The 18375-nt window shown below is 38.5% G+C and overlaps 2 protein-coding genes across 2 annotated transcripts; one reads left to right on the top strand and one right to left on the bottom strand.

Annotated features, from left to right (window-relative positions):
- Positions 1–4247: 4247 nt before the first annotated feature.
- PLEKHA3 (pleckstrin homology domain containing A3) lies at positions 4248–13605 on the bottom strand. The gene is made up of 8 exons (XM_066553158.1): positions 13464–13605; positions 11870–11986; positions 10635–10790; positions 9824–9960; positions 8702–8866; positions 7503–7546; positions 6821–6936; positions 4248–6109 (listed from the first exon to the last, which is right to left on the bottom strand). Exons 1-8 carry the CDS (start codon positions 13501–13503, stop codon positions 5982–5984), a joined length of 903 nt encoding a protein of 300 aa, XP_066409255.1. The 5' UTR covers positions 13504–13605; the 3' UTR covers positions 4248–5981.
- A 223-nt stretch (positions 13606–13828) lies between these two features.
- On the top strand, positions 13829–18102 carry FKBP7 (FKBP prolyl isomerase 7). Its single transcript, XM_066553159.1, has 4 exons — positions 13829–14140; positions 15447–15598; positions 17300–17433; positions 17740–18102. The coding sequence occupies exons 1-4, from the start codon at positions 13932–13934 to the stop codon at positions 17899–17901; spliced, it is 657 nt and encodes a 218-aa protein (XP_066409256.1). The 5' UTR covers positions 13829–13931; the 3' UTR covers positions 17902–18102.
- The last annotated feature ends 273 nt before the right edge of the window (positions 18103–18375 follow it).

Below are 18375 nucleotides of genomic sequence, written 5' to 3' on the forward strand. Positions count from 1 at the left end.
TACACTTGTATTTTTACAAGTGATTCATATATGGACTGAAATATCTGATATGTAAATATAAAAGAAAAATATTTTTTTACCTACCTGAACGAGACAAAGTCCAGATCTATACATTATGACTTATAGTCATTATTGACCTAAGAATTTAAACCACTTTTTTCACTGACATGTACATACTGTATATAGCCGAAGTTAACGGTTATGAAGTTTTGTACCGTTTATTTTATGACATTTTGAAACGTAACTTTTGGAACTAACAGTTGGCAGGGGAAAGTTTCCTAGCAAACGACTACCCTGCTCAACTTTTAACTAATTTTTGCACCTCAACTCATTGTTGATGTCTAAGAATGCCTCAACAGGTAGAGAGGCTCCCTGTTGAAGATTACCTACACCTAAGACATGATACTGTGCACAGTATTACATACGTGCACAAATATTTATGTTGAATCAGAAATGTAAGGCATTGGTGATGTTTGCAATTACCCTCCTGTAAGCATTGCTTTAATGTTTTACATTGGATCTGATTATGTCATAATTTTCCTACCTGACTGACAATTTCTGGACAAAGTGCGAGCGGCCAGCACTTTGTTCACCCACTGTGTACTGTTTCTGACATATTGACTGCCTGAATAGCTTTTAAAAAAGTAACATCACCTGGCCATCCCCTTAATCAACAAAGCTATTTAGGTATTCAAGTGCAGCAGCAGTACCCCATCTCGGAGGTTCTTAGGGTGCAGTGAGTGAGTTTGTGTGGTAGTATTAGACACCCAGTAGTCACTTCCGGGCAACTAAGCAATGAACCACAGTTTGAAAACAAACTGTTGCTACAACACCAAATACCAGCCTTCACTTCAATTTGCTTTAGTTCTCCTAATGTAGTGATAGAGCTTAGTAGTTGTTGAACCTCCTTGAGATAGAATTGTTCATTTGAAATAAAGCATGCTTTCTGCACCATAAAGTCTGTGACTCCTTTATTTATTATGCTGCTTTTACAGTTCCTGTACTACACTACAGAAAAAGAGTTGCTGAAACAAAAGATGAGACAGAAATGCAGTTCACCAATGTAAACCAGGTAGTTAACTGTTGACAATCCAGCCATCTGTCAGAAACAGCCTATCCACTAGCCAGCCTTGGAAAGTTACTTCAAAAAAAAAAAATGTTCTTCACAGGTTCCTTATTGACAAAGGATAAATTCTAGCACATGCCTAAGCATTGTGCTGTTCTTACCCTTCTGTTATTTCCAGGCTTTCCTCTACACCATCTTGGTTTTTTGGCAGCTTCAACCTGTACAGACTAGTTGACCCTAATTGCCTGGACCAACAAGTTGTCACCTGCAGTGGGTGATTAATCAATTCTTCATCCCACAAGTCAGATGACTTATCTGTCAGAGCAAAGCCTGTCTTCACATTTGGGGAGCTGTGGGAGGGGTTGGGATATGTTATCCATGGGGAAAAGAGTATCAAGGTCAAAGGAGCAAGTCTGCTTCTAGAATTCACTCTGTAGAAAAAGCTTGAGAGCAAACACATTCACAGAAATGCAACACTTCAGGAGCTGTAAAATTCTCTGAAGTGGAGCAAGAGCATTACTTAGCAAACATGATGTCATCGCTGTGATTCTCAACATACCACTAACACTAAAAAAAAAAACCAACACCACAAACAAGTTCATCAGAAGAAATGGAGCAGATAAAATGTTCAAAAACCTATGCCAAAAAGACTCACTGTAGAATCTTTTTTTATACTTTCCTATAACCCTATATATTATCACTGTCTTTCCAAATTATGCAGGAAAGCTAAGAAATAGGGACAAAACAAGGATTAATGTAAAAAAAAAAAGGATTTCAGAAAAGCTAAGCTCAGGATCAGAACTAAATCCAAATTTTTTGAAGTGATGGAAGCAATAATTATAAGTATGAAAGTGTTTAAGAGGACATGGTATTTCTTCCTTAGAGAGAAAAGTTTAAAAAAATTAAGTTTAAAAGGCTGTTTATTTTAATCTTTAAACCATTCAAAGAAAAAAAAAATATAACTCAAGAAAGTTTCTAATTCTCATTTCTTTAGATGTTTAAAAACACACCAACCAACAAACTCAATACAAGAAAAAAATGCATAGGTACAGTCTTGTTTAGCTAACAAGTAATTTGTGTACACAGGCACATAATAAAGCTAACACTAAAAACACACTAGATATTTAATTATCTCAGCAGAAGGAGATAAGTGATAGACAGCATCTGCAGATTTAACCCTGGCCTCTTCTACACAAAGGCTGCTGGAAACTAAATCTCACATGGCCTCTAAACACTCAGTCAATGAAGAGGAAACACACTGTGTGTGGTTGTGTGTGATGGTGTAAGCAAGTTCATCCTGCCAGCACCTCTCTGGCCCAACTCTGCACAGCACTTAAAAGCAAGCACTTTTGGCAAATGAGTCACTCATGTCTAAAAATAGGATTTAAAATGCTTAGGGGCTTTGCTGAAACACAGCTTGAATAGATAATGTTGCAGGCCGACCAGCTGAGCCAGTGTTTTTCCACAAGACTGCTAAGCAAATGCTAACCTAGAGTGACATTGCTGAAGTCACAACCCAAAGCTTTGATATCCCATTGCACAGAACACATCCCTAAGAATAACATTTTTCAAGACAATAGATTAAGCAATCTTTGGGTGAAAAGACATAAACATTTTGAATTATTTACTTATTATAGCCAGGTCAAATACTGGGATTTCTAACTATACAAGCTGACATTTGATTTCTTAGATAGATCAGATCTATTGTGCTATAGGACCAAATTTATAAAAGTATCTCACCACTGATATAGTGTATGAAAGCCTTTGGCATTCATGTTTCCTGAGCGCTGATGCGTAAGGAAAAACTTTTTAACAAAGCTCTGTGAGCTGCTGTATAAATCCTACTATAAAGCTATGTATTCTCCACTACCATTTTACATGTGGCAGCCTGAGAAAAATAATGTAATGGTGGAGAGTAATAATAACACTGAGAGATTAATTTTATTGCATTCTAGCTGGTTTTCAGACATAGACATTTCCTTTATTCAGGTATCATACCCCTTTTAAAAGTTTCTAAGTTGCACCAACAGGAAAAACAGCTTACACCAGAATATTCAGTGATAGGGGTGTAGCAAAACTCAAGTTTATAATTTGTGAAAATGATCTTTAAAAAACAAATAGGTGTGATTTCAATTTTTAAGTAAGGAATAACATTTTTTGCAGAAGCAACCATTGAAGTATTCCTATCTCAAAGATTGCTTTCTCTGAGGAAAAGAAGTTTAAAAAGTGAAGCTGAATTACTAAGTTGAAAGACATAACATTAATTTACAGTACTTTAAAAGCCTCTGAACACTGAAATCTCAGTATTCATAGCTCTCCAAATCACTGAATGCCTCCCCATTAATTCTTTATAACTGAAGCTGGTAATTTCCTAGCATTCTATTTCTAATTATCTGATGTTAGGAGCTTTAGAGATATAACCAAAGTTACTGCTTTTCATCTAAATATATGTCCCATGCTTATATTCTTTAGGTGATGAAATTTGAGCTAGTTTCAGACTGATCTCAGAAGCACATGAGATCAAAACTAGAAGTACCAACTACCTATGCTGTTGAGGCTCAGCTCTCATTCTGCACTAGCAAGAATGATGCAATCAGGCATTCCTGATAAGCTCTCCCATAAATTTGGAAATTAAATATGTAAGAGCAGCCAGGTATTTTTTAGTCTTACTTTGCATGGATCATTGTGATTCAGCCAGATAATTTTCAGAAATTATTTCTTAACTTCAGTTACCAAAAATATGACAGCATATTATCTTCACTAATGTCACTGAAATATATTTTAGGATGTTTGGTACAGATATCTATATAAAGGCTGATTAAATAGAAACATATCACACATATAAACATAAAGCTGAAATGATGGCTTTGTGGACCTAGAAAACTCCAAAACAGCACTGAAGCAATTACATGCAAATTTTGTGCTTGGATGTGATCACAACAACTTTTGTCTTGTGGCACTATTTAAAATTATTACCTACTACTACATTCACTGATCAGTCTCACTTTGTCTTTGCACAACATGTAGTCCAGCCTCTTTTCTTCACAGTAGGTGGAAGCAGAAAAAGGTATCTGTCATTGTGACATATAATTAACACTGCAGAAACTGGCAGAAACCTCAGTGAAGTTTCAAAAAGCACTTCTGCCAGTGTATTATTCAAGACAACACTCTCATTGCAGTATGTAGTTTACTTCTCTGAACATCTTCTTTAATACTTATTTTTACATTTGTCATGTCATACAGAATACATTAAAGCAAACATTCAGAAAAAAAAATGTACAAGCATGTGTGTGGCTGATATGCATATGCCAGTTTGCATGAAAACAGAACTGAGCACAAATGACAGCTCTGAGCTGGTATCCACAAACCCCTTTTACAAACCATTCCATTCCACTTGAACCTGACATAATGCTTTATAAACTGGCATTTTATATAAGGCCAACAGCTCATATGTTTTTCCTCAATATTTGGACCTATTTTGATTTAGATAAATCAATATTCCAAAAATTTATAAGGAAAGCTCCTATGCCCATCTGTTCTTTCCAGCCTGCTTCAAATCATTTATATACACAAAAGGAAGACTAGTTAAACCAAATTAAAGATCTGATTATAAAAACAGATTTTGGTATGTGCTTGAGTACAAAAAACCCTGTACATTTATTTAGCAATTGTGTAAATCAAGAACAGTAAATGGCTTGCTTCAAGTGCTCTACAGCTAAGACTTCATAGACCAAGTTCATCCCTAAACAATCCCTAAAAATCCCCAAAAACTTACAATGCTAATATTAACAACCTTCTTGACCAAGGTGCTAGTAGGCACTATTGTATTATATCACTCATTAATTATTAAGAGAGTCAGACTCTGACCTCACTTACAGTTAATGCAAATTTACACTGATGTAACTGAGAGCAGAATCCATCTTCTGGTGTATACCATCCTCAAATGATATAAAGGAGTTGCAAAAACAGACCCTCCCTTTTGTATAAATATGTCATAAATAAAACATTTATAGATACAAATATTCATTACTACAGCAGCTTAGAACGGTCTAACATTTCAGCTCTTGTTTTTATCACACTTTGCTAAAAACACATCTTAAGTAAGCAGAGTAAATCTTAACAGCACTGTATTAATTATTTGTGATGCTACACACCCCAGAAACAATTTATGCACATTTTGAAGCTTTCAGTAGATCTTTAGACCTTTAGTAGTGAAAGTAGGTAGAAATTTTTGATGCAAAAAAGAATAAATAAATAAAAACTATTAAATATCCCATGTTTGGTACAAATACTTCATATTAAGTTTTTTTATACATTTGTTTAGAAAAATACACTAAATATTTCTACTTTCATTGCCTAAAAATAAGGACTGTATTATGTATATCCTTGTGTTTTTAAAGGCAGCAATGACAATTACTGCCAAGCTGCTGGAGCAGAGCCATCAGTGCCCATTCCCACAGCCCTTACACTGGCAAACAAAAAGCCATTGTGGGGCTAATCACAGCTCCAGGTGGATGACCTGGTACAAATGACCAAGAGGCCCATGGCACAAGTTGCATTTTCTCCAAAAAAATGAAAACTTTTTGCTGAATTTTCTAATGCTTGTTTACTAACGTATCGGTCAGACCTCCACACTTTTTTTAAAAAGAGCTGCATTTACAAATGTGGATGCTTATCTGTTAAAGCCATCATTTGTTCCAAAAAATGCACATTCAAACTGTGAAATATTAGGAAAATACTCTTGCAAATAAACTATATAAAGATAAAATACACTTCAAAGATAGTATTTACGTTATTCTATAAAGTGCAGAGAAATCCTTCTAAAAAGGGAAATAACTACTTCCTATAACAACAGTATAATTACAGCAGCTTTTGCATAGCATTATTTATAGAAAATTTAATACTTTCAGTTGCTTCAGGAGGAAAAGGATGTAAGAGTCTCTTCCAGTTCAGATCTTTCCTTTGACACTGATTTACTTTCTTCAGGAATGGTTGATGATACCAGATCTCCATTGACAGCACCTCTAGAACAATGGGCAGATCCTATAAAGAGATCAACTAAGTATTTAATTTTCAATCCCCGAAAGTATCATCCAATCTGTCAATTATTGTATTTGTAAAGTATTTCCTAAATATAATCAATCAGAAGTCGTGTTAAAGTCTGCTTGAGAGGAGTTATAATGGAGTCAAAATGCCAGCAAGATTCAGAAGGAAAAACCATCAAAGAACTGACTACTAATTCAGCCAATCTAATCAGGGACTAAATTCTGATCATGATCTTTATTACTGGCAAGGATGTGTGCCTTCAGAGCTGTGCAGTTCTCTACAAAAGGCAAGAAGCCACTGAAATGAACGACCTTTCCACAATGCACTGAGTGAACTATCCCAGCAATTCACAGAAGTGCAAAAAAGGTAATTTCTTCTGTGAGAATAAGCAGGTGACAAACAGCAATTTCCACATCACTTACCAGATAATCATTCATGTGAACAAACATCTCTTTTCTAGATAGGTCTTAATTTTATCTTGCCAGTAATCCCACTGTTCTCAATATAACTACTCCAGCTGCAAGATCATTTTTAATATCGACGGAAGCCAGCCCAAGTCAACAGGTAACAAACTATACAAGTGCTCCGATTTATAATATAGGAATCTTACAAATAAAACATTTTTCCTCATGCCAATATCAGTGCTGCTCTAAACAAGGAAATAAATTGTACTGGAAGATACAAAAACTCCCTCCCTTTCAAACTTACTCTGAGACTCTTCAGAAGGTGTATCACTGTAAGATTCTGTATCCGAGTACGTTCTTCTGCGCCGCTGAGAAAATCGGTGAAGAGATGAACCCGGTTCTTTTACAGAGTGATTAATCCTACAAAGGAAGTGAGATCTATTAGCAAGCAAAATCTGTAACAACCCACACAAATTTTATATACTTTAAATTTGAAATAATTTTGGTTATTTCCCCCCCAACCAATTTTATATACTTTAAATTGGAAATAACTTTGGTGCTTAGATTAAATTGTCAGTATTAATGCTTTTTTGCTAGTCTACCATAGCAGACTAAAAATAGCACAGTCAACAATCTTAGTTTCACAACTACAAAGCCTGAAAGTGGAAATAAAAATGAAGGAAATAATTTGAGAAACTGAAATACTGACTGAAAAATAATGTTAGCGTTTCAAGCTCTAAATTCATGAACTTGTCAAAACTAGCCATTTGCATAAAGCTTCTAGCATGATGAAATTTTGGTACTGTATTAAAAATAGAAGCTGCCACCAATAGCTGATAATCTGCACCTTTTGTTTTTAAAATAAGATCAATTTATCATTTTTAATTTTTTCTCCATGCAAACAATTCTTCTCACATTTTGATGCTAGCAAGTTCAGGGAGGTCTTTTGAGACACAAGAAAAAAACTTAAGGAAACAGAAAATTACCTTTCTGAATAGCAAGGACCAGGGTGGCTAATGGAACGCTTCATCTAGGGGGAAAAAAATTCCAAAGAACAAACAACACCAAAAATGTCACAAACTACTCAGAAGAATGATATAAATATCTACACTACTCCTTGTTTTATTTACAGTCTTTACAAAGAGAGACGGCAATATTTTTTTATAAAAAGCAACCACTCTCAGTTAAAAATCTGATTAAACTATATGAAAATAGATGGATTGCCATCAATATTAAAAATTCTAGAACATTCACACAGGAAATAGTTTACTACAAAAAGATGCTACCTCCTGTCTATGGAATTCATTCCCTCTTTCACTGAAGCTTCTCAAGGAGCCATTGTTAATTGCTATGATATACAGAAGTATCAAGACATTTTTCCTTTACCGAAGGGAAGTTCAAATTCCTCATTACACAATAAAGCCAAATTATGCCTCTTGATTCCTTGTGGTTTCTCTGCTATTACTGTCAAATCTCTATGCATATCAAAGAAAGTTACTATTTTAAATCATAATGATCAGCTTTGTAAGTAAAGTGATTGAAGATAAAGAGATGAGAGATCCATATGGAAAGAAAGAGATTCCCACAACAGAATTGCACAATACAGCTCATCTTGGAATACATACACAGAACTGAGAAAGCATTTGATTGCCCATACATTGTCCTTCTAAAGGAATTAATTCATAGTGAATAGTTATGCAAGTAATATCTTTATCATGATATATCTTTTTGTTAAATAAGGGAATGATATATTAATACAAACATCTTAAATTACATACACTGAAACATATGCTATCTTGCTAAAGTGCTTCAAGTCAGAAACCACTTAAGCAAGAGGTGAAGTTATGTAATATTTATGATCAGTGTATAGTTAGCACTCTAGAAAAACCTAACAGTTGAACTGAGGAAAAGTTAAACCTCATTCATTTATGAGATACCTCATTACAGGGCCTTGACACATATGATAAACTACTCTGATGATGTAAAGGCTAGCAAACTGCAAAGCAAAAGACTGAGAATGGAAAACTGATTTATATTTGGGACCAGTACTGATTTATAACTCAGTCAAGATTTCAACTGTGGACATCATAGCATGTAACAATAGCACAGGGTTCTGCCACTTCTCCCCCCCCATCTAACCACCAGTATGACACTTAGAAAAGATAATATTTCAAAATGTCAAAACCATTTGAATAGGTGATGGTGACACAGGAGAAACCAAGGGATCAGGGTGAGGCAGCTGGAACATTTCTGGCTTAAACTTGGCATTAGCAATCTTCACACATTCTTCAAGTGTTGTGATAAATGTATTACATGTGGCACTAAGCAAGGAAGAGGCTTCATTCATGTTCTGAAAGTAAATGAAAGCACAAGCATAAGCAAGGAAAAAAAATAAAATATTCAAATACAACTTTCCTCCACCACCTCTCCCAGACACACTCATCTCCCTCATTACCACTAAGAATTTATATTTCCCATTTTTTTAATCAAATGTATGCCTTACCATAAGGCCAATTTAAGAAAACACATGTGACAGCATTGCAATTTCTTTCTGACATCTGAATTTCTTTAGGGTACCAGCCAACAATGCCTTACTGCAAAGCTTGTCTCAGGGTAACTAACTGGTATCAGAAGATCATTCAGTGAAACAAATGAATTGCAGCAGAAGGTGTGAACAGTTTTCTCACTCTAGAGCAAGGAGATGCAGGTCCATTTCACCTATCTAAACTGAAAACTTGCTCTGTTGTGACTAAGTGTCAACCCCTAGCTTTGCACTAAAGGACCAACAACATTGCTCACATGCTGCTCAAGAGTGCAAAGAATGGAGTCATTCACAGTTTCCAGTCCTTTCATTCAAAAGCAGGAATACATTCTAGCATTGTACTTGTGCACATTCAGAGACAGATATCTACACTGCATGTTTCCAATGCCTGGAACACTACCTTTCACTGATAAGAAAATGGAATACCATCCCACATAAGAAAGTAAGAATGGACAAACTAAGATTGTTTCAACTACTCGAACAGAGATGCAAAACAAGACAAAATATTGTATTTCTCATATGATAACTCTTCTGGCCTTTCAACCAAATGGCTCAGGAACACAACTGGTTCCTAACACCTGGCACAATTACAGTTAAACCATCCAGGCACTTTACACACAGAAAATCACTATTAGTACATCTACACACAAGCATTCAAAAATTGACATTAACACTGGGGAGATGAATAAGGTTTAAGACAACAACAGTAACTTGTTGTGAAGTGTATTATATAATGGAATGAAAACAAATTCTAGAATTGCGCACCTCAATGCTGGGAGGAGAGCGAGTCTCATCATGGTGAACAAATTCTTGTATGGTATGAACTTGCTGCATCAAAAGATCACAGTAGAGACGAAGTTCAGACATTTTGGTTTTAAGAGATTCATTGGTCTCACTTATTTCTATGGAAAAAAATGGAAATATAAATTTATTGCATACAATGTACATATACATTGTAATATTTAAGCACTTTTCACTTAAAGATCAATTTAAAAATCCACTTAAACCTCCACTTGATTTTGAGGAAAACTGGATTCTGCAATGAATCAAGAATTACACTTGAAGCAAACAATACTTTCGGATAACTGGTGCTAATTTAATTACTATTATGAAAAAGGCACATTATCAGGAAAAATAAAGTTGAAATCTTTCTTGGCTGCTATGTAATGTCGAAAAAATATTGGACAAAACTTATGTCACCCACCAGAATGGCTGGAAACGGCTACATTAAGCCTTTCAAGAGAAATTATGGAAAAAGTAACAGTTACTATAAAGAGTTAATATAACATCACAAATGAAATGTCTTCACAACAACTACAAACAATGTGTTTATTCAAAGTGTTAATAAACAATGTGTTTATTCTAGTGACAACAACACCTTGTAGTATTTCAGCTTCTTAAGATACAAGAGATCAATGCAGGTGACTTCTAACTCTAACTCTGAGGGGGAATTTATCATAGAGATGACTACAAATAATTACAACTTATATTAAAAGACTTTGTACCACAACATTTATACTATGATTATTGGAAGAATTGTTACCTAGTAACTAGTTACTCTGGGTAACATACATACCTTTTTCTTTTTTTGTTCTGGTATCTGCTAAACAGGCTTTTGCACTCCCCAGTGCCACCAGCCATCTTTGCCTTTCAGCTGCATTAACTGCTTTCATATAGAAATGCTGCTCCCCCGGGATGATTAGCTCCATTCTTGTGTTGTCTGTAGCATGAACTTGTGTTAGAAGAGAAAAAAAAAAAATTTGAAATAATAACCTCAACTGAGTACCAATCATTTATTAAATACTGCTCAAAGTGTTTTAAAATGCTTATGATAATCCCACAGTAATACAGTAAATCACAAAGCACCACTGTTAAGTAAGGAAAAGCTGCTCAGCCTTTCTCCCCCTTTTCTTCACCAAAAGAACAAAATAACAAGCAAAATCAAGTGGAATGGCAAAAAGAAAAAAATTTTTAAAAGTGATCCTCCCCTCTTTACATTTCACTGATTTCATCTAAACTAAAGAAACACTAACAAAAAGGAGCTATCACATGAAAAATTGATTGGGCCACTTGGTGGTCCATGTAAAATAAGTTCCACTTTTTAATATGAAAGTACCCACATCACAAGCTGAGTGACCTGTGAAGATCTGGAAAAAATTCACAGTCAACAGCAATAGGAAGCTAGAAAACTCCTTGCTATTAGCCAAGGAGGCTGACCTACAGTTACTCTAAAGACTAAACTCTTACTTCAGAACAAACCATTCACTTACTGTCTGAAATACACCCATCACCTGTGCATGTGTGCAGCTGCTAACAGTGACAAAAGTAAAAATTACTCAGGAAATTGAAAGACTAAACACTTCTGGTTTATAAGAATCGCCACTTTTGGATCACTGCTGCTGCTCTTCTGGAAAACTGGCTTTCATGATTCAGTGTCTATCCCTGGTCATAAGAGGAAAAAGCAGTAGAACTAAGCAGCTAGCTGACATAACTTTAAGCATGAACCATGTGCACATAACTATTAAAAACAAAAAGTAACAAATGGTGTGTTCTAAATCTCAACAGAACTCTATTATCACATATTAATAATTCATTATTATCTGTGCTAATGAATATTATTAATATTGATAACATTAATTATTAATATCTGTGATAATTCATTATTACCTATGAACTATGAAGCTGACACACTGGACTATAGGTAAACAAAAACAGAGGAGGAAAAACGTGATGCAAAAATGTATGGTTGGTGATCTTTTCTATTTCCATAGCAGCTAAAATTTTCTCAAGCAGAAATCTATTAATTCTTACCTTTTATTTCACACACAGCCATCTTTATACTTCCTTTGCTGCCTTTGCAAACATCATCCTGGGAATCATAGTATGACAATATCCCATTGTCTAAAACAAACCACCGAGGCTGCCAACCTAGGGAGACCAAAAATGTGAAAGTTTAGTATAATTCCTAAATTGTAAATAAAATTAATCTATTTGGCTGATAAAAGAGGCAAACATTAAATTATTCTTGTAACACACCAGGAAGTAATCAATCTGAGCAGTCTGAAGACCAAAGCCACTCAATAACCAGACTACTGTTATATGTAAGCCTAAGGAAGGGTTCTGAAGTTGACTGGTTTAGAGGACTACTGGCTTCCAGCAGAAGTTAGCTGCATGCTAACAGTCCATGGCATGTATAGCATTCACAGCTACTGTTGAGTTTTTGCTTATTAAATAACAGACTTAAAATAGGAGTAAACACCACAAGAGTGCATTGCCCTTATCCATTTATCTTTTGCTACAGAAACGTCTTCAGTAATGTAAGTGAAAGTGACAACTTTCATTGTTTTGAAAACAACTTTGCGCTCATTCTTTCTCTCATAACCACAACTTTTCCTCTATGTGTTTTCTCTATAGTTACTGTGAAGAAGAGACAAAGACAGCAAATATCTATTTAGTTACAGTACAACTGCTCCCTTTTACGAGAAGGCCCATATCTGTGGACACATAATTGCTCTGAAAAATGCAAGATTACACTCTGTACACTTCATTTCACAGCACATCCATACAATCCTCACAACGTGGCCCACATTTTATAATCCCTCAGAACCAAGTTTCCCACCACTTCACACTCACAAGCTGCATATGCTGAAACAGAATTCCCCATATGAAGTGCTGAAGAACCAGAGGGCAAAGAAGATACTGCCAAAGCAGTGTAATAAGAGGCACGATAAAGCATGATCCAATGCTGATCTGCTTGGGAGAGACAATTAGTCCTATCACAGTGGCAGAGGAGAAATGTTTCACCTTGACACCAGTGCCTGCCCACTGCCTGCCCCAGAGGGAGATGGTGTCTCTATTACAGCAGAGGATCAGTCAAAGAGAACAAGGCAAATGCTGATATTCGGTACACTTTTTGTCTGCAGCGCCTCCAAAAACACATTTAACGAAACTGATGTTCATCATGCGCTTTCCAGGCTGGGATACAGGAGCTCGCTGTCCCGCTGAGAGTCTCTGACTAACTCGGCAAGGCGCAATCCAGGTGGCGAGAGGTTCTCGGCAGAAGGCCAGGGCCGGGCACCGCTCCGTGCGGCTGCCGGGGCACTGCGTTCACCCGGCCCGGCCCGGCCGCCGCCCGCACCGGGCGAGAGCGAGGAGCGCTGGCGCTGCCCCCTCCTGCTCCAGGCCACCGCCGCCCCAGGGCCGCCTCCGTGGCGACGCTCGGCTGCTCTCCGGGGCTTGTCTCCGAGCACCAATGTCTCAGCCAACGCGCTACCGACAGCTCCGGCCGGCCGCAGTACGCCGGGACCCCCCGAGGCTCAGCAGCAGCAGCAACAGCAGCGGCGCATCACGGCCGGAGCCGAGCCGAGCCCCAACCGCCGCCCCCGGGCCCGGCCCCCGCGCCTACCCGCTAGATAGTTGGTCCACTTGTACAGGACCCCCTCCATCGCTCAGAGCCCGGCGCCGGGCCGCATCCTCCTGCTCCGCCGCGGGGAACGGGCGGCCGCGGCCGCCGCGGGGATGGCGCTCCCCTCCCGGCCCCACCGCTGCCTCCCCCGCGCGGAGGCGGAGCCGCTCAGCTCAGGCGCGGCGGCCGCGGCGGCTCCGGCGGCGCCGCCTGCCCCGCGGGGCGCTCTGCATCCCCCATGCGCGCCCGGCCGCGCTCCCGGCCCCGCCGCCCCGCGGCCGCTTCCGACGTCCCTTCCACTTCCTGAGCGGAGAGGGCGGCCCGAAGAATCGCCCGCCCCGCGGCCGCTGCTGGGGCCGGGCTCCTCCCCACGTCTGGGGCGGCTGAGACGGAGCGGCGGCGCTGGCTCGGCCCCCGCCCCTCGGCGCGGCGGGGACAGTGCCACGCCGGCGGCCGCCTCGGAGCGATATGGGCCGAGAGCTGACCCTGCTCCTGCTGCCGCTGGCGCTCCTCGCGGCCCCGGCGCGGGCCGAGGGCGGCACGGCGGCAGCGGAGGAGGTTAAGATAGAGGTGCTGCACCTCCCCGAGACCTGCAGCCCGAAGAGCAAGAAGGGCGACCTGCTGAACGCGCACTATGACGGATTCCTGGCCAGCGACGGATCCAAGTTTTACTGCAGGTGAGCGCCAGGCCGGAGGACTGGCGGTGGGCCGTGCCCGGAGGGTGCTTGGCACAGCCCATCCGCTCCTCCGAACAAGCGGGACTTTGTGGCGCTCCCGGAGTGGGCACAACTCGGGGCCCGTACTGACCACAGCAGCAATAGTACTTTACTTTTCCTCAGCCGAGTGTTGAAGGATGCAGAGTTTCCCTAGAGTCAAATTAGGGAGTTCCTAGGAGTCCTAGGGTCCCTAGGGAGAAACTTCGAGAGCCTGTAGCCCACACCTCACATGGAGCCCCCCTTTGTCAGAGTGGAAAAAATAACTCATTCTGTTGATACTTGCCCTGTTCTGTGCTGTAACCTGTGCAGAAAAACTCGGGTTGGGAGGAGGAGCTCCTGGTAGGAATGCACACTGAAAATTTTAGGCAGAAACTTTTATATAGCATCCACTTCCACATAGTTGGCACTGTGCAGTGCAACCACATTATTATACTGGTGGTTTGCAGCCTTTTTGCCTCGTGCCTGTTGCTGTTTCCCTTCTTGATCTGTTGTGTCGCCCATTTTACCACAAAGTTACCATTTCGTCTTTTGCTTTTTTGACTTTGCCTCTTCCATCTATCCTCAGGCAATAGCATAGCTCATTACAAAATCTTGATCCATTCCCCCACTTCTATAATTTAAGAAAAAAACTCAATATATAGGATAATTCTACATTTAACAGTACCATTTAAGTTGCATTTCTTTGCCTGTTGAGGTGGCTGACTGGTACATAGAGCATTGTTCTCTGGATGTTTTGCTCAGTTGCTGTTCGGCATAGTGCCCATACTGGGGAGGCTTCATGTGACCAGAAGCTGCCTCAAGCACTGGCTGGCTGAGCTGGCCAGAGTGGTAGGTGAGCACACAGTACTGCAGTCAGCATTGCCAGGTTCCACCAGCACACACCTGCACTCTCAGTCCCATCCCATCCTACAGTGTTGTGAACTGCTGAGAACATTTTCACTTTCCAGTGCTCCCCACTTGTAGACTTCCTGCAGTGACACCTTGTTTCTGGCATGCAGCCTGCATCGTCAGGAAGATCGGATGTTTTTATAAGAAGTTGAAAAACGAGGTTTTGGTTTTTTTTTAAAAAAGGAAGTTTCCCCTTACATATATCAAAATCTGACCTTAAATTATAAATGTAGCAGAAAAAGTGTTTATACTTTGTATTCTTGCACTCTTAACATTCTTGTGTCTTAATAATCTATGTTCTTACTAGCTGCAACTAAAAGTTATATTTATGATAAAAATAATATGTTAATATTACTCATACACAATTTTTTTTTTATAGTCGGACACAAAATGAAGGTCATCCAAAATGGTTTGTTCTGGGTGTTGGACAAGTCATAAAAGGCTTAGATATTGCTATGATGAACATGTGTCCTGGAGAAAAACGGAAAGTGACAATTCCTCCATCATTAGCATACGGACAGCAAGGATATGGTAAAAGTTCTAACTCTAAACTTTGTCTTTCCTGTGTTTTTTACCCTTTGAAACATACAATACGTAGTATTGTAAATGTCTGTGAGAACTGGTGCTCCCATTTGGAGGCAGTGCAGCTGTGCAGCCCCTGCTCATCGCTGTGCAGTTTAAGTAGTCCTGACACAGACCCACACCCAGGCCTTGCAGTTCCCATTAGAATTCAGTACATGCCACCCAATGTGTTTTCCCAAGTGTTGCCGTAGTGTGAAGCAGAAGGAAGATCTCTATGAGCAAGATCAGAATTATTGTGTTAAAATATTAAATTCCAGTCACATTTCGTTTTATTATTTGACTGCTACCTGTTTAGCCTTCTAATGAAAATCTACATCTTCTGAGTAAAATGGAACATAATGCAGTACAATTAATCTAAATAGAAATAATTTGCTTAAAATACTGCTTATATTCTGAATAGTTAATGGCTCTCATTATCACATTACACAGTAATTGCAACAGCGCAGTGCATGAAATCTGATTTGAATATAAGATAATTCAGTGTGCAGATTACTTTAAAAAAGTTCCAGTACAAGTTTTATGCAGCGTTTGAGCACTCAAATGTAGCTAAGTTCAGCTCTGACCTGGGTGTAGGAGTTCCTGTGAAAAGGCAGCTCCTGCTCTATAATAATATTTTGGTACTGATATGTCAGAATTCAATGCATCAGTTTTGTCTTTAATACAATTTCATACAAAAAGGAAAAACACTGATACAAATAAAAACTGTTCTTTAATATTAGTGTTAACTGTTTGTTCCAGGTAGCACTTGAAGGAAGAAGTAGTATTTTCCTAGAGCACCCCTGTCCTCTGTCTCAGCGTATTCCTGCATGCTGGGGAAGATACCTGCCTAATCATGAATTAAAAAAGATGCATGTGGCTTTCTAAATCTTTACATGTCTTTCCTTTGTTGGTATGTATATTTGTAAACTGCTGGCACTGAATTCTAGTATTTTATCTTTCTTTTATAAGGTATATTTAAATCTTGATTTATATTCAGATGTATTTAAAACTACTTTTCTAAAGCATGGAAAGTTAAAACCTTTTGAACTCTGTTATTTTTGCTATGGCTACTTTAGATGAGTAGTGTAAGAGTTTTGTTTATCTTCTGCTTACAAACAGTGTAGATTCTTTAGCTTTTCTTCAGTTTATGAAGGATGGACACAAGCTCAAAATTCTGAGGTTACAGTGTCATGCTCACTGGCTTTGGCAGCTTGCATGTTTGCATTTTAATTTTACACTGCATGATTTTTTATGCTATTTTGGCACTATTTTAGACTGCATTGGTTTGTTGCTGTCTCTTTTCAGATCCCTTTTTTTGCCAGATGCATGATATGTGGACCTGTGTTTGTAGGCAGTGCTAGTTTTACATCAGGTGGCAGAAAATGCTTTGATCCAGGAACAAAGAATTCTAACAGTTGTTTTCTTAATTCAGAGGCCAGACAAATTATTCCAGTAGTTTGAAGCTTCTGTGGGGATTTTTAGCAAGTCAGATGACTTACATTCTGTTGCTGCTTTTTGAGATGTACATTTTAAACAGCATACGTGTTTTATATATAATATTATTTTACAGCATACGTAAAGTACCTTTTCCCATACCTGTTGAATTTATCATATATGTGATCTCTGCCCATAGTGTCTGATTCCTTAAACACTTTTTTCTTTTATTCATAGCACAGGGCAAGATTCCACCCAATGCAACACTGATCTTTGAGATTGAACTTTACGCAGTAAATAAAGGACCTCGTAGTGTTGAGGCATTTAATCAAATAGACAAAGATGGTGACAAGAAGCTCTCTGAACTTGAGGTAATATGATATAAATAATTTATAAAACTATAGGTGTGGCTGCATCAGTTTTATCTTTACCTGAGCTCTCTCTGCTGCAGCTGATCACCTAAGGTTTCTGTGTGTTTACACAAACTACACTGTGCTGTAGTTTGCTGAAATTTGCTTTAATACATTAGTAAGTCTCACACTTCCTGTAGACAAGCTGTGGATGTATCTGCACTGGAATCACAATACATTACTTGTTTATCCCCAGTGTCCTTGAAGATAGCTAGATTGAGTACTGACATGAAAGTCACAATGATTTGACGTTTTTCTTTTCTCTAGATAAGCCACTATTTGAAAGAAGAATTTGCAAGAGATGGCAAAAAACGTCATCCTTCTGCCCATGATGAAATCTTAGCTGATATATTTAAGAAGAATGACCATGATAGAGATGGCTTCATATCAGCAAAGGAGTACAATGTCTACCAGCATGATGAACTCTAAGTACTTTAAAAAATCTTTGGCTATCTTCTGCACACTGAATTCTAAATAATAATACTTTGTCACAGAATTTTTGTATTTTTTTTTATAGTGGAATCTTTTTATATCTCTTAGGGTGACTGTAAAAATCTTATTTTTAACATTCAACTAATAAAATATGTCAGATGTTTCAAAAGAAAGAAATAAAATTGAAGTACACCATGATCTAATATTTGTGGTGCTTATAACCTGTTCCAATCTACAGTATTGCTCACACTGAGCAATACAGCACACAAAAGTTGTGTGCTGTTGTATTGAGCACACAAAAGTTACAGTAATCTTTGACATAGCTGGAATATAATTGCTGAACACTTCTAAATCCCCTCTAAAATAAAAAAGTAAAATCTCAATCCCCTGTAAAGTAAAAAGGGAATCCCAGGAATATAACTCTTAGACCCCTGCAGGCTCCAGGCCTAGCTTCTTGAGGAAAAGCCATTT

This window comes from Molothrus aeneus, chromosome 7 (genome assembly GCF_037042795.1).
Source record: "Molothrus aeneus isolate 106 chromosome 7, BPBGC_Maene_1.0, whole genome shotgun sequence".
Classification (NCBI taxonomy): domain Eukaryota; kingdom Metazoa; phylum Chordata; class Aves; order Passeriformes; family Icteridae; genus Molothrus; species Molothrus aeneus.